Consider the following 15,255-nt stretch of genomic DNA (forward strand, 5'->3'; position numbering starts at 1 on the left):
TAATGAGATTTAAAGACGACCGTTGGACTAGAGCTGTTACTGATTGGATTCCACGGGATGTCAAAAGACCGCGTGGCCGCCCACCTACCAGATGGTCAGACTTCTTCGTCAAGATCATGAACGATCGGTTTGAGGCCCTTCATGTTCCCGGAGCGAACAGATGCCATTGGGCTACACTAGCACGCGACAGGGACAAATGGAGACGTTACTGGTGCCCACTCGAGCAAATCGACGACTAACGGGAAGTTAAGTGATTAAGTGATTAAGTGAAGCTAATTTTCAAGGGAACATAATTGCTTTGTACCTGTTTCTTATCTGTACATGGAGAATAACCGCACACATGTCCCTGGCTCTTGTTTTACCTCCTATAAGAAAACCACAATCAAAGTACTCATTTTTTCCTTTGGTGCTTGGGGTATCTTGTGGTTCTGGTACCTATCTCCCTGAAATTCCCCCCCCCTTTGTTTTTTTAAAGTAAATAGTTTTTTTATGTTGGCTTTTTGTTGTTTGGCAGTCACCTGGTAATGTTCAGGGCTTACTCTCAGCTCAGCACTCAGGAATCACTACTGGTAGGGTCAGGGCACCATATGGGGCACCTGAGATCGAACTGGGTTGGCTTCATACAGGGTAAGTGCCTTCCCCTCTGTATTTAGGAAAACAGCTTTATGTAGGAACCATGGGGGGGGGGGGGAGAGAGAGAGAGTATTCAAGGGAGAATGTGGGTTTCTCCAGAGGGGAGAGTGGGTAGCGCATAAAGAAAAGAAAGGAATGACACATCCTAAATTGAGATGCCGGTTGCCCCAGAATAGAGACCAAAGAAGTCAACTTCTTTGGTTTTGGTAGCTATATAGTTTTTTTTGTTTTTTGGTTTGTTTGTTTGTTTTTTGCTTTTTGGGTCACACCTGGCGATGCACAGGGGTTACTCCTGGCTCTGCACTCAGGAGTTACTCCTGGCGGTGCTCAGGGGACCATATGGGATGCTGGGAATCGAACCCGGGGTCTGCCACGTGCCACATGCAAGGCAAACGCCCTACCCGCTGTGCTATCTCTCCAGCCCCAGTAGCTATATAGTTTTTCATTGTGTTAATGTGTCATTATTTAGTCTTCTACCAGTGGGCATTGGATTGTCTTATAAAATATTTGTAATGGAGACATAATACAGCAGGGAAGGCACTTGCTGTGCACGCAGCCAACCCTGGTTTAGTCTCTGGTACCTCATATGATCCCCTCAACACTGCCAGGGTTCCCTCCTGAGCACAGAATCAGTAATAGTCCTTGAGCACCGCTTGCTTTGACCCAAATCATATATATATATATATATATATAATATATATATATACACACACACATACACACACATATATGTATATATATCACAAAGATACATATATATATATATATGTGTGTGTATCACAGAGTCTCCTGCCCCCGTGCCTGGCCGTCCTCACTGGGGCCCCTTGGAGGGGGGAGGGTTGAGTTTCTCTCCTCCCCCCCCTCCCCCCGCCCTGAGCAGAGCCCCAGCAGCTGAGGACCTCTGGAGCCAGCCACGGGCATGCTGGGACCACTCTTCACACATCCGGACGGGCCTCATGCATGAAAGAACTGGCAGAGGAACCCAAGCATGCGGGTCCCGGGGCTGAGGTCTCCAAGCCTACACGGATTGGGCCTGGGCCTTCTCCAACCAGATCCCCCATCTTCCAGTAGGTAAGCTTCATACCCACCAGCTGCCGCCAGCGCCAGGTTTGTCCCATCAACGGCCAAGACGCAGAGACTATAAAATCCAGCTCCCGGAAGCGCGCGGCCGCATCTTACTATCTTTTTTTTTCCTTTGGAGAACCTGGCAGGCTACCGAAAGTATCCTGCCCGCACGGCAGAGTCTGGCAAACTTCCCGTGTTGTACTCAATATGCCAAATACCAGTAACAATGATGGGTCTCATTCTCCTAATCCTGAAAGAGCATTGAAATGGCTCTTTTAAAATCTCAGGGCTAGGAAGAAGGAGACGTTACTGGTGCCTGCTCAAGGAAATCGACGAACAACAGGGTGATCATGATATATATCACATGCACACATATATTACCACACACGCACACACACACATATATATATATATATCACATGCACACATATATCACCTCTGATCTCTTGCTGAGAATTCTGTGGGATACATTTATAGAAGTGGAACAAACACTGTCCTCCTGTTGTTCATCGATTTTGCTTGAGCGAGCCCAGTAATGTCTCCATTTTGAGATTTGTTGTTACTGTGTTTGGCATATCAAATATGTCATGGGTAGCTTGCCAGGCTTTGCCGTGTGGGTGAGAGACTCTTGGTAGCTTGCCGGGCCCTCCGAGAGGGGCAGAGGAATCGAACTCGGCTCGGGCCGAGCTGGCTGCGCGCAAGGCAAACATCCTACCATACTGGAGTATAGAAGTGGAAATGAGGGCTGGAGAAATAGCACAGCAGGTAGGGCGTTTGCCTTGCATGCAGCCAACATGGCGGACCCAGGTTCGATTCCCAGCATCCCATATGGTCCTCCGAGCACCACCAGGGGAAATTCCTGAGTGCATGAGCCAGGAGTAACCCCTGAGCATCGCCGGGTGTGACCCAAAAAGCAAAAAAAAAAAAAAAAAAAGAAGTGGAAATGAAAATAAATTTTTCTTAAAAGTAAAATCAAAAGGCCTGGAGATACAGCACAGAAGGCAGGGCGTATGCCTTGCACGCAGCCAACCCGGGTTCGATTCCCAGCATCCCATATGATCCCCTGAGCACTGCCAGGAGTAACTCCTGAGTCCAGAGCCAGGAATAACCCCTGTGCATCGCTAGGTGTGACCCAAAAAGAAAAAAAAAGTAAAATCAAGGGGCTAGAGCAATAGTAAAGTGAGTAGGACCTTGCATGCGGCTGACCCAGGTTTGATTCCTGGCATCCCATGCGGTCCCTCAAGCACTGTCAGGAGTAATTCCTGAGTGCAGAGCCAGAAGTAACTCCTGATCATCACTGGGTGTGGCCCAAAAAACAAAAAGTAAAACTCAAAATATATATAATTTTATGGTTGTAAAACTCTGTGCGGCTGACAACACAGATAAATCGATTGAGTAATAATCTGAATGTTATCCACTTAGCTTATGAATGAAAAGAATCTAAATCAAATCAGGTGGTAGATTGGTTTGTTTTCTTTTGGTGGGAGTGGTGTGGCCCTTTAACAGTGTTTGGCATGGACCCCCTCCTGGTGAGGCCCCTCAGTGCTGGTCCTCACGATTAGGTATAGACTGACCAGTGGTGCTGGAGGCCAAGAAGCATGCAAGGCTTGTGCTCCAACCCTTGACTATCTCCCAATCCAGTTTTTTTTTTCTTATTTTCTTGTTTTTAGGGCCATAAGGTGCAGTGCTTGGGGGCTAACCCTGGCAGCTTTTTGGGGGGGGCGTCACTCCCAGCGATGCTCAGGGGTTACTTCTAGCTCTGCAGTCAGGAATTACTCCTGGCGTTGCTCATGGGACCATATGGGATGCCAGGGATTGAACCTGGGTTGGCCGCATGCAAGGTAAATGCCCTACCCACTGTACTATCAGCCCTTGTGCTGACAATACAATCCAGGGCACTCTCAAGCAAAGCGTGCACTCCAGGTCCCTGTGCCATCTCCTCAGCCTCTTTCCTTCTGTGTGTGTGTGGGGAGGGGGTGCAGGGGGGCGCTTTAGGGCCAAACCTGGCAGTATTCAGGAGCTAGTCCTGGCTAGAAGTCACTCTGGCAGTGTTTGGGTAACTGTATGTGGTGCTGAGGATCAAAGGGGTTTGGCCGCATGCCGTAACTCCTGGACTATCTACCTGGCCCCCTTTCCTTTTTGTAGGCACCATTCCTCACTGTACTCTGGACAGTGGGGATCCCTGGTGTGGGGCTTGTAATGCCGGGAATGAACTCAGAACCTTGAACATGCAAGACATGCCCCCTCCCCTATGAGCCATATGCCCTGACCCTTGCCTCTTCTTTGTACACTAAAATTCATTGAGCTCTGAGAATTTATTCATAGCGTGATTGTCCCCTATCATATCTGTGAAGGAGGAAAGTGCTCATGAAGGAAAAACAGGACAGCGTGTAGCTGGAATGTGATGGGCTTCCTGGCGGGACCTGTACTTCTCTGAGCCCCTCAGCCATTGGGGTAAATTGTGATCTTGTTGTCATATATGGCCCAGGTGCTTTCCCAGGGGTATTGCCTCAGTGTTGGACCCGGGGAACACAAACACTTGAGAAGGCTTGTCTGATCCTGGAGATTTCACATGGAGAAAATGAAGTTTGGAAGAAGAGAAAAACTACAGAGAAAAAGATAAAATCTGTAGCTAGAGCAGCACTTTGCGGAAAGCATACTACTTGAAATTACATTTAGTTACCAGTGCCCCGTTTGATAGTCACTTATTCAAAGAATCCTATCTTTTGATCATTCTATGAAAGATTCTAGGCACATCAGTTTGATGACACAGATTTTGACTTTATATATATTTTTTTATTCTTTTTTGGCTACACCAGTGATGCTCAGGGATTACTACTGATGATACAGGGGACCATATGGGATGGCGGGGATCAAACCCAGGTCAGCTGTGTGCAAGATAAATGCTGTAGTATCACTCCGACCCCTATGCTCTCTTTCTTAAAGGCAGTCACACGAGTTGAACTTACTAGGTGCACTTACTAGGTGCTCTGGGTATCTGAAAAGATTTTCTGGCTAAAGTGATATTTGAGCTAGTTCTTCCCTGGAAGAATGTGTCCCAACAGAGCTTGGAAAGATACGATAGCAGACTGACAGCAAGGAAGTGACATGATCTGACTCACTCTACAAAGATCACTCTGGCTTTGGTTTGGAGCATCACTTGTCGTGTGCCCATGGAGCAAACAGGTGACCTTTGGAAGAGCAATTATCCAGAGGCATGTGATGAGGTGAGAGTCATGAGAAATGACTGGGTTCAGACTTATCCTGAAGTGAGAGCAAAAAGATTTGCAGATCCAGTGAATACATGGGTGTTAGGAAAAAGTGAAATCAAGGGAGATGCCTCCTAGGTTTGTCTTTAAGCAGATGAAAAACCATGGAGCAGAGTTATTTGTTTCAAAAGACTGAGTTACCATTAACACGTATTAGATATTACTGAATAAACCTTTGGATATAGACCATGAATCCTGATTTTTGGACCTCATTCAGCTCATGACTCTGTGCTCAGGCATCACTCCTGATGGGCTAAGGGATGTCGAGGCAGGCCTGGATTGATAGCGTACCGTGTATGTGTCCTACCCACTGTACTATCACAATGGCCTCAACTTCTGAGCTTCAGTTTTCATTATCTAAATGCCAGTAGCATTACCTCAGAGTTTTTTTGTTTTGTTTTGTGGGTCACACCTGGTGATGCACAGGGGTTACTCCTGGCTCTGCACTCAGGAATTACTCCTGGCGGTGCTCAGGGGACCATATGGGATGCTGGGAATCGAACTCGGGTCGGTGGCATTCAAGGCAAACGCCCAACCTGTTGTGCTATCGCTCCAGCCCCCAACATTACCTCAGAGTTATTGAGAAGATGAAATGTGAAAACCTGCTTGGCATATAGATAATGATTGGTAGATACTAGTTTTCTTTCTATTATCTCTCCTCAGGAGGGATAAAGATTATAGTTAAGGAACTACAATAAACTGTGTAGACATTTAGTCAAGTGGGAAAATAACAGAATTAAAGACTGCGGTAAGGAACTGGAGAGATAGTACAGCAAGTAGGGCACTTGTCTTGCATGCCACTGATCAGGGTTCAATCCCTGGCACCATGTATGATCTTTTGAGCTCACCAGGAGTGATCCCTGAGTGCAGAGCCAGGAATAATCCCTAAGCACTGCAGGGTGTGCTCCCCTTCCATCCCACCCCCCAAAAAAACACTGTAGAAAAATAGACAAGACAACCTAGTTAAATACTGGGGAGGAGGGATATAAAAATGGAGAGCCTAAAGGAATAATTAGACACTGAAGCAACAGAACAGCGGATAGGTTGCTTGCCTTGCAAGTGGCTGACCCAGGTTCCATCGTGGGTACCACAATGTGTTCTACCCATTCCACCAAGACTGATCCCTGAGAACAGAGTGGAAGTAACCCCTGAGCACCATTGGATTTGCTCCCCTCCCCCCTCTAGCCTCCCCCCCCAGAAAGAGAAAGAAAGTTTGAGAGAAGTGACTAGACAAAGTCACCACTAGCTGTTAAGTGATAATTAAAAATGGGATCTGGGGAGATGCTGGTGGTGTCTACTTAAAACACTGAACCAGGGACCAGAAAAGAGCTGGTGTTCATGGTAACTGAATCTGCAGATTTGTGTGTACAAATGTTCAACACTGAAGGGTTGGGGAAATTAATTGGGGCCACCCTATTTTGAAATATGCAGTCGGTACAATTGTTTTGGGACAATATTCAGTGGTATGAGAGAACAAAAATGTAAGCACACTACAGAATAATACCAAGCCATTTCTGTCAACTGTTGTATATCTGAGTAGGAAACAGAAAAATTATCCCTGGGGTGGAATTTCTTCCCATCTCTCTTAACTTTTTCTACGAAAACAATTGTATTGATTGTATTGCTTTGTGGACATAGGGGTATTGGGCGACTCGCTATGGCGCTGGGGAACTGAGAGGTGGGGGTCAGGATCAAACCGAGGTTCCTGTACTGCGGTTCAGTCCTTTGAATTTTCTCCCCATCCCTATATTGTTGCTTTTTGTTGGGGGTTACAGCTCAGGAATCACTCCTGGCGGCCTGGGGTCGGGTGTGGGTGTGGGGGTGGAACCATATGGGATGCCGGAGATCGAACCTGGGTCGGCTGCGTGCAAGGCAGGGGCTCTCCCCGCTGTACTGTCGCTCTGGCCCGGCTGTATTGCTTTTATGTCGGGGTCAGTGGTGTCTTCCCCCACCCCTCGACTGCCACTTGCAGGTTTCGGCCCTGGCCTGCGGCGCTACTCCCGGATTTAAGGACCCGAATTCCTGCACTACCCCAGCCTCTCCAGCGGCTTTAACTTCGGCCAGAGGGTGTGGGAGGGTGTGGTCGGAGAAGTACGAGACCCAGGAAAAGAGGGGAGGCGCCGAGGCTGCCCCAGTCTCCAGGCAAGCGCAGCGTCTGCACCGGGGATGGCCAGGGATCGGGCCGCAGAGGTGGCGGCCACACTCGGAGAAGGGTTCTGAGCCAGGATTCTTCTCGCTCATTAGACGCCGCGTGTGGGCACTGGGAGGGGCAGGGCGCCAGCCACAAGCACCGCAGACCAAAGAGCGGGAGGCCGCGTGTGTATGTGTGGTGTGTGTGTGTGTGTGTGTGGTGTGTGTGTGTGTATGTGTGGTGTGTGTGTGCGCGCGTGTGTGCCGGGGCCCTCCAGCCTCCTTCCCAATCTCCAGCCCCCAAGTAGCCGGCAGGGAACGGCGCCAGCCCGCGCGCCAGCGGAGCCTCGGGTGACGGACAGGAGGTGGGAATGTGGGCGGAGTCTCATGCGTGAGCCGTGATTGGAGCAACCAGTGCCTCCGAGGAGTCCGCGTCTGCGAGGGATGCGCAGAGGCGGGGGCTCAGGGTTCTTTCTGTGATTGGCTGGGAGCGGGGGGAAGCGGGCGCTGTTTGGATGATCGGCAGGCTCTAGACCGCCCGCGGAAACCGCCTTGGCTTCGCCCATTGGCACCCTGCGGGAAGAGGCGGGACTGCTTCGTCGTCGGGTGCTGGTGATTAGCTGGCCGCGGAGAGTTCGGGTGTTGGGGAAAGAGTGCAGGGAGGGGCGGCGGGGGCAACGGACTTCTTCCAGATGATTGGCCGGCGAAGTGAGTGGGGGTGGTCCGGAGATCCAACCGCGGCTCGGGATTGGCGGGCGCTGGCGTGAGTGACAGACAAGGGGGCGAGCTGCGCGACCAGCGGTTTGTTTTTCGGAGCGTTCCTGAGGCAGAGAACTGTGGCCGGACCGAACGACTGCGCTGCCGAGAGACTGGCGGGCGGGCGGGGCGAGCAGCGGCGCCGCCGAGGCCGGGCCGGGCCGAAGCGAGGAGCGCCGGGGATGTAGCGGGCCACCCTGCCCATGCCACAGCGCCCGGCCGCGGGCGGAGCCGGAGCCGGAGCCTGGGGAGGCGGCGGGGGCCCTGAGCACGACCCGCGCCCCCCGCGCGGAGCCAGGCCCGCCGCCGTCCCCGCCGCCCGGGCCCCCGGCATGCAGCCCCGGCTGCGGAGGTGACCCTCGGGCCCCCAGCCGCCGCCGCCGCCGTCGCCACCATGGGTGAGTGTCGCCACCGCCCCGGCCTGTGCCCGCGCTGCTTCGCGTCGCCCCGCCCCGGGCTGAGGGGAGGAGGACCCTGGGCCGCCGCCTGACAGGCATGGACAGCCCGCCGGGCCGGGGCTGCGGACCGCCGGCGCCCGCCCGGCCCGCTGCGACGCGGCGCCGGGGACCGGGGCTCTGACGCCCCCGGGCCGGCGGGGCGCTCCCGGGCGCGGCTGGGGGGACCCGCGCCGCCGCGTCCTTCCGGGCCGCGCGGAGGGCGCTCCCCGGGGAAGCGGCGGCGCGATCGGGGCCAGATGCTCGGCTGGGCAACCCCGCTCGGGCCCGGGCGAGCCGCGCCGCGAGCCCGAGGGCGGGGGCGCGAGAGCGCAGTGTGGGGCCGGGGCTGGAGGCCGCTGCAGGCCCAGCTGCTGTTGTGTCTTTTCCTTGATTTGCTTTTTTTTTTTTTTCCTGCCTGTGTCATTTCCTTCCCTTTGCTCACACAGGCTGGCCTGCGAGCGTTCCCGGGACTCGCTCCGAGCCCGGTGCGCTCGGCAGCGCGGGCGGGGGCGGGGGCGGGGCGCGGGGCTGGGAGCCGGGAACCGGGAGCCTGGAGCCCGGGGCCGGGAGCCGATCAAAGCGACAGTCGCTGTTATCCGCGCTGGAGCCCGGCGCTGCACGCAGCGTGGAGGGAGATGCGCGCTGGAGAGCGGCGCCGCTCGCGGTGGTGCGAGCTCAGAGCTTGGCCCCCGGCTGCTCGTTTTGGAAAGATCCCGCGACGAAGTTTAACCTCCACTATTTTTGTGTTTTGTGGAGTTCCTGACGTTATGTAATGAGATATGTAGAGAGAGAGAGAGAGAGAGAGAGAGAGAGAGAGAGAGAGAGAGAGAGAGAGATTTCGCTGCACCAAAGAATCTCAGTGAAATAGTTTCCTCAACATTTGAGATTTCTGTTGTGAAGATGTAATCTAAGAAAAAAACCTTTCATGTCTTCCACGTGCAGTTTGAGCTGAATTACACTTCATGGCTTTTCTGGTAATTTAGCAAATGATCCTTAGACTAAGATTACAAATAGGGTAACTTCTTAGATGTAAATCTCTTGTAGCATCAATTATTCGAATACAGTTGTCTGCGGTTGCAAATTTTGCAAAACATTGTCCTAAATCGCCATGGACTAAACTGTTACAGCCCCTTTTGCAAAGGGGCCTTATTGCTTCTGCAGGGACCCTAGTCTTTGGAGAGGGAACATTAATATTCGCCTTGCCCTACATAGCAAGGTCAAATCATTTTTGTAGGAGATCAAATATATGCCTTATGTTGGCCAGAAAATCTCTTGTGGCTCCTCCCTCCTTTTTGGATTTGAATGAAACACTTTGGTCTAGTCCATTTCCCTCATGGACCGTTGGGCACTGGTGTTCATCTGCTGGTCCTTCCATACTTCACGAGTGATTGCTTATTTGGGGAAAGTATCCTTTGAGGGTATTGGAAAAGAAAACCGGAAATACTTGCTATTTAAGGATATGTTTAATCAAATAGTTATTAAATGTCTACTACAAAATGGGGCACAAAATTGCTCATGTCCTCCTCTGGCTTCAGACAGTTATGTATCTTGTGTGATGGAATTTGATGATTGAACTCAGTCCTGAAACTGAACTTGTTTAACAGTGACATACTCCCCCACTTTCTTGAGTAACAGACTAGCTAGAGTCCCCAAATGCAGGCTACATTTCATTGTCTAACATGAAAATAGAAGTCAGTCTGTTTTCAATTTTAAAACGTTTTCGAAAATTGTGAGTGTGTGAATATGCAGAGACAGTGATGGGAAGCAGGGAACTCTATAAGGTGGATACAGTGCCCTAAAGAAAAAAAGACCGGTGACCGGAGCAGTAATACAGTTGGAGAAGGGTGTTTGCCTTCTTCATTGCCAATTCAGGTTTGATTCCCAGCACCAGCTAGGAGTAATTCCTAAACATAAACAAGAATAAATAATACGAATCACTGCCCAGAATCAGAGGGGTAGACAGTGGAGAAGGCAGCCTACCTGGGTTCTGGGCTCAAACTTCTGCATCCAACATCGCCAGGAGTTGTTTCTGATCCCGAACCAGGAATAACCCCTGAGCACAACCTGTTGTGACCAGAAACAAAACAAACAATAAAAAGAATCACTGCTGGGGCTGGAGCGATAGCACAGCAGGTAGGGTGTTTTCCCTGCACGCGGCTGACCCAGGTTCGATTCCCAGCATCCCTTATGGTCCCCCAAGCACCATCAGGAGTAATTCCTGAGTGCAGAGCCAGGGGTAACCCCTGAGCATTGCCGGGTATGACTGAAAAAGCAAAAAAATAAATAAATAAATAAATAAAAAAATAAAAAGAAAATCACTGCTTTGGTTTTCTTCATCATCCCATTCACTTTTTGTAGATGACATTGACATGCAATTAGAGCTAATACTGAATTCTTCTAGACAATATTTTACTTTATATAGGGTTCATCAAGTATCTGTGTGTGTGTGTGTACACACAGTGTCTTAAGTTCCCACTTTGCAGATGTAAATGGTGAACATTTAAAATCCCTGATTAGTTTGCTTTAGTAGTTCAATAGAAATTCAAGGGACTGATAGGAGAGAAATTCTTTTGTGGTGATGGTGGTGGTGGTAATGGTGGTGGTGTGTGTGTGTGTGTGTGTGTGTGTGTTGGTGGGTACATAAAGGAACCCTCTGGTTCTCAGGATCTCCTGGCTCTGCTTGGGTTAGGGTTGGGGGGTAATGTCTCCAGACCATGAGGTTCTGGCCATCAAACCACTTCAAACCACCTGCAAAATATGCACTCAGCCCATTGATAGCATTCTCATTATTTTCATCTCGCTGTTAGACTCTAATCCAGTGAGGAAAGGTCTAAAAGAAATTCTACACTTCAGGTTCTTTGGTTAATAGTCAGATTTTTCTGAGCTGTTCTAAGCCCCAGGCTCAAACTTATTTAACAACTTGGATTGTAAAGAAAGTGTGTTAGATTTTATATTGATTGTTGAATCCCAGTAAGTTTCTAGTGGAAATCATACGCATTCCTGTAAAAAATAAATAATTTTTTTGCCTTGATAATGTGTACTTTTTTTTTATTTATGAGATTGACTAATCACTTCTTGACCACACTGGAATTCTCTCCTAGTTTAAGCAATTATGGTAACAAATGCTATTAATAACACCTTTAACAATGTCCTTGAAGGAAAAGATTTCTTGTGCGTTGAGATTCTGGCTTTATTGCGTCTACTTACTGTAATATGATGTTTGTCCAGGTATGGACAGGGTGGAGGCAGTGGGAGTATGTGAACCGTCATGGAGAATGAGATAGTCAAATCTGACTCAGTTATTTAGAAGCACAGTATCTTCTAGGGTGAGAGTGTGATCAGATGATCTGGCAGCACTGGGTAGTGTTGGCAAGATAAAGAAATAACATTGCGGGGCTGGAGTGATAGCACAGCGGGAGGGCGTTTGCCTTGCACACGGCCAACCCGGGTTTGATTCCCAGCCTCTCATATGGTCTCCTGAGCACTGTCAGGAGTAATTCCTGAGTGCAGAGCCAGGAGTGACCCCTGTGCATCGCCAGGTGTGACCCAAAAAGAAAAAAAAAAGAAATAACATTGCTAGTTAGGGAAAAACAAAGATTAGGATATTACTTTGGGGGCTTGAGAGATAGTACAGAGTGTAGGGCATTTGCCTTGCATGCAGCTGACCTGGTTTAATTCAGGCACAGTTTGGTGCCCTGAGCTCCAACAGAAGTGATCCCTGAGCAGGAGTAAGCCCTGAGCAGAGTGGTGTGTGGCCCAAGCCCCCTCTTAAGCAGTAGTACAAGGGTAGGTCACTAGTCTTGTGCTTGGCCAACCCATTCGCTTGCACGTGGCTGACCCACATTTGACCCTCATCGATCCACCAGAGTCCCCTGGACTCTGCCAAGAGTGACTTGTGAGCACAGAGCCAGGATTAAGCCCTGGGCACCATCAGGTGTGGCCTCTGAACTACCACCCCAAGTAAAGTAAAGTAAAGTAAAGGCCCTCCCGTTGATCATCGATTTGCTTGAGCGGGCCCAGTAACGTCTCCATTGGAGACTTTGTTGTTACTGTGTCTGGCATATCGAATACTCTCGGTAGCTTGCCGGGCTCTCCGAGAGGGGCGGAGGAATCGAACTCGGGTCGGACCATGTTGGCCGCGTGCAAGGCAGACGCCCTACCGCTGTGCTATCGCTCCAGCGTACCACCCCAAAGAAGAAGTTAATCTGGGGGCTGGAGAAATAGTGCAAAGATTAAGGCACTTGCTTGGCATGGAGTTGCGGTGGAGATCTGCTTCAGAATTCCAGCACTACTTATGATTCCTTGAGTACTGCCCAGGTTGACCTCTGAACACAGAGCCAGGTGTGGTCCTTGAACATTGCTGATTGTGCCCCCCAAATAATAATAAAATACTATTTTGGGGGTTGTATATATGGAAAAGCTTAAGTGGTATGGTAAATAGCATGCAATACAACAGCGTTTATCGGAAGATGGATGTGGTACTCCTGGAAAATTTTCTGGGTGTCTGGCGAGGAGCTCATAAGTGGGGGTGTTTTAAGACCTTGCTCTGTGGTAAAAATTATAGCACAGTCTTGGAAGGGGAGCTTCCTACTGAAACTAAAGAGAAGTGAATGTGACTAGATAGTCCCCATACCTTAAGTCAGGGAGTTAGGAAGAGAAAGGTACATGCTGCTAATTATGAATAGCTGCTTTAGAATGCTTACGAGCCAGGGAAGTAGCTGGAAGGGCTGGAGTGCATGCCTGACAGGCATGAGGCCTTGAGTTCAGTCCCTGGCATCGCATGTTTCCTTGAACACCGCCAGATGTAGCCCTGGTAGTCCCCAGCACTGCTGGATTGAACAGCACTTTGCCAGACCTGAGCTTCAAACTTCAGGTACACACTATCTACATGAGTAGGCCAAGGCCCCCTGGGCAATGGTTGGAGGCCTAAAAAGTGCTCAAGAGCTTCTTTTTTCATAGATCCCTTCTTTTCTGTTTTCATATTTTGTTTGTTTTGGGGTCACACCCAGCGATGCTCAGAGGCTACTCGTGCTTTGCACTCAGGAATCCTGGCAGAGGTTGGGGATTGAACCTAGACTGGCAAGTGCCCTACCCACTGTACTATTTTTCCAGCCCCTTAACCTCTTATTTTCTAGAATTAATTTCTTCTTCCGAGCTTCTTCATAGTGGTTTTTAAGTGTGTCAGACCACCACCATCTCAGGAAATCTTTTTAAGTTTATATTCCTCCTGCTTTAACTGGTTCATTTGTAAAATTCACAAGTAAATTGCGGATTTGCATTATTTCCAATTTTATTTTGTTATTTGATTATTTCGGTTTTGGGGCCACAGTGGTGCTCAGGGCTTTCTCTTGACTCTGTGCTCAGGGATCACTCTTGGCAGTATTTGTGGGGTGCCTGGGATCAAGCCCTAGGTTGGCTATGTGCAAGGCAAGCGCCTTGCCTGCTCCCAGTTTTGTTTTAAGCTCCAGCTTATTGATTCTGTTTTTGTATTTTTGTATCTGCTTTGTCCACTCTGTTGGACCTGCCTGGTCTGCAGTTGACTCTGCCCTTCTTTGGGCTTGGATTCTGTGTTTTTTTTTTCCGTCTTTACAAGCTTCTTTCCAGCGTACTGTCTCTCCCCTTTATTTGATGAAGATTCCTGCTCACCGAGGAACAGTCCCTGATCCTGTTTTCTTCTCTTCCCCTTGCTTTTAGGTCCTTTCTCCTTAAATCATTTATTTTATTTTTGGTTTTTGGGCCACACCTGGCTCTGCTCAGGGCTTCTCCTGACTCTGTGTTCAGAGATCACTCCTGGTGGTGCTCAGGGAACCATTGGGGTTCTGGGGATGGAACCTGGGTTGAACACACGCAAGGCAAGTGCCCTACTGGCTGTACTATCATTCTAGCCCTCAATTTATTTATTAAACTCTCCTGCTTAGCTGGAAAGGCTGCTTTTCTGAAATAATCTTTATTCAGTTAATTATTATGTGAAATCATCCCCACAACCTCTTGCTGCTAACACTTTGAACTAGTTTTCATACGTGTTTTGACATTATTTATTTTTATATATCAAAATATAGAACCTTGTATTTATATTTTACTTTTTTTACCTCTAGAGTTTGACTACCTTAAAGTATCTTTCAAAACTTCCTATTGTAGGAGAGGCCGGAGCAATAGTACACCTGGTAGGGCTCTTGCCTATTATGTAGCTGACCCAGTTTTGATCCCTGGCACCCCATATGGTCCCCGAAGCCCACTGAGTGATCCCTGGGAGTAAGTTCTGAGTACTGCAGGGTGTAGCCCCCAAACAAAAATAAACAAATTTTCTGTGGTATAATGCATGATAGATATACAGTAAGTGGTGATTGTTAATGATTAATAAAAAAAATCAGAAAAAGGTCTTTTCCAATTGACCTTTTTGTATTGCCGATACTAATAGCCAGCATGTTTTAGCATTACTAGATGTCATATCCTGAAGAATACTTTTGTAACTTTTTTTCCAACTCTCATAGCATCTCTGTGAAATTATACTTTTCCACTTACACATTAGAAATCGAGGTTTAGGAGAAATAAATGATCTGTCCAATGTCTCAGGCTTGATCATTGCACTCCAATAAAGCTGTTCGCTTTCAAAATTGTAGGCTGGAGAGATAGTTTAATGATTAAGGGCTTCCTTCATGCTGCTGTCCCATTCCTAGCACCACTGGGAGTGATGCCCAAGCAAAGAGCCAGATGTATCCTCAGCAATGCAGATTGTGGTTCAACTCCCTCCCCTTCACTGTATCACTGTCATCCTGATGTTCATCGATTTCCTTGAGCAGGCACCAGTAACCTCTCCATTTGTCCTAGCCCTGAGATTTTAGCAAGTGCCACATTGGAGGCTCTTTCAGGGTCAGGGGAATGAGACCCATCATCGTTACTGCGTTTTGGCATATCGAATACGCCCCAGGGAGCTTGCAAGACTCTGCCGTGCGGGCAGGATACTC

The 15,255-nt window shown here is 49.0% G+C and overlaps 1 protein-coding gene across 2 annotated transcripts in view; it reads left to right on the top strand.

Annotated features, from left to right (window-relative positions):
* The first annotated feature begins 7,885 nt into the window (after positions 1 to 7,885).
* MAP3K3 (mitogen-activated protein kinase kinase kinase 3) overlaps positions 7,886 to 15,255 on the top strand; it is a 74,654-nt gene continuing 67,284 nt past the window's right edge. For both annotated transcript variants that reach the window (XM_056126998.1, XM_056126999.1), the window contains exon 1: positions 7,886 to 8,251. In XM_056126998.1, the coding sequence (XP_055982973.1) occupies positions 8,248 to 8,251 (4 nt within the window). In that variant the 5' untranslated portion in view covers positions 7,886 to 8,247. The remainder of the gene's footprint in view (positions 8,252 to 15,255) is intronic.

The sequence above is a fragment of the Sorex fumeus genome, unplaced genomic scaffold (assembly GCF_029834395.1).
Source record: "Sorex fumeus unplaced genomic scaffold, SorFum_2.1 ptg000063l, whole genome shotgun sequence".
NCBI lineage: Eukaryota > Metazoa > Chordata > Mammalia > Eulipotyphla > Soricidae > Sorex > Sorex fumeus.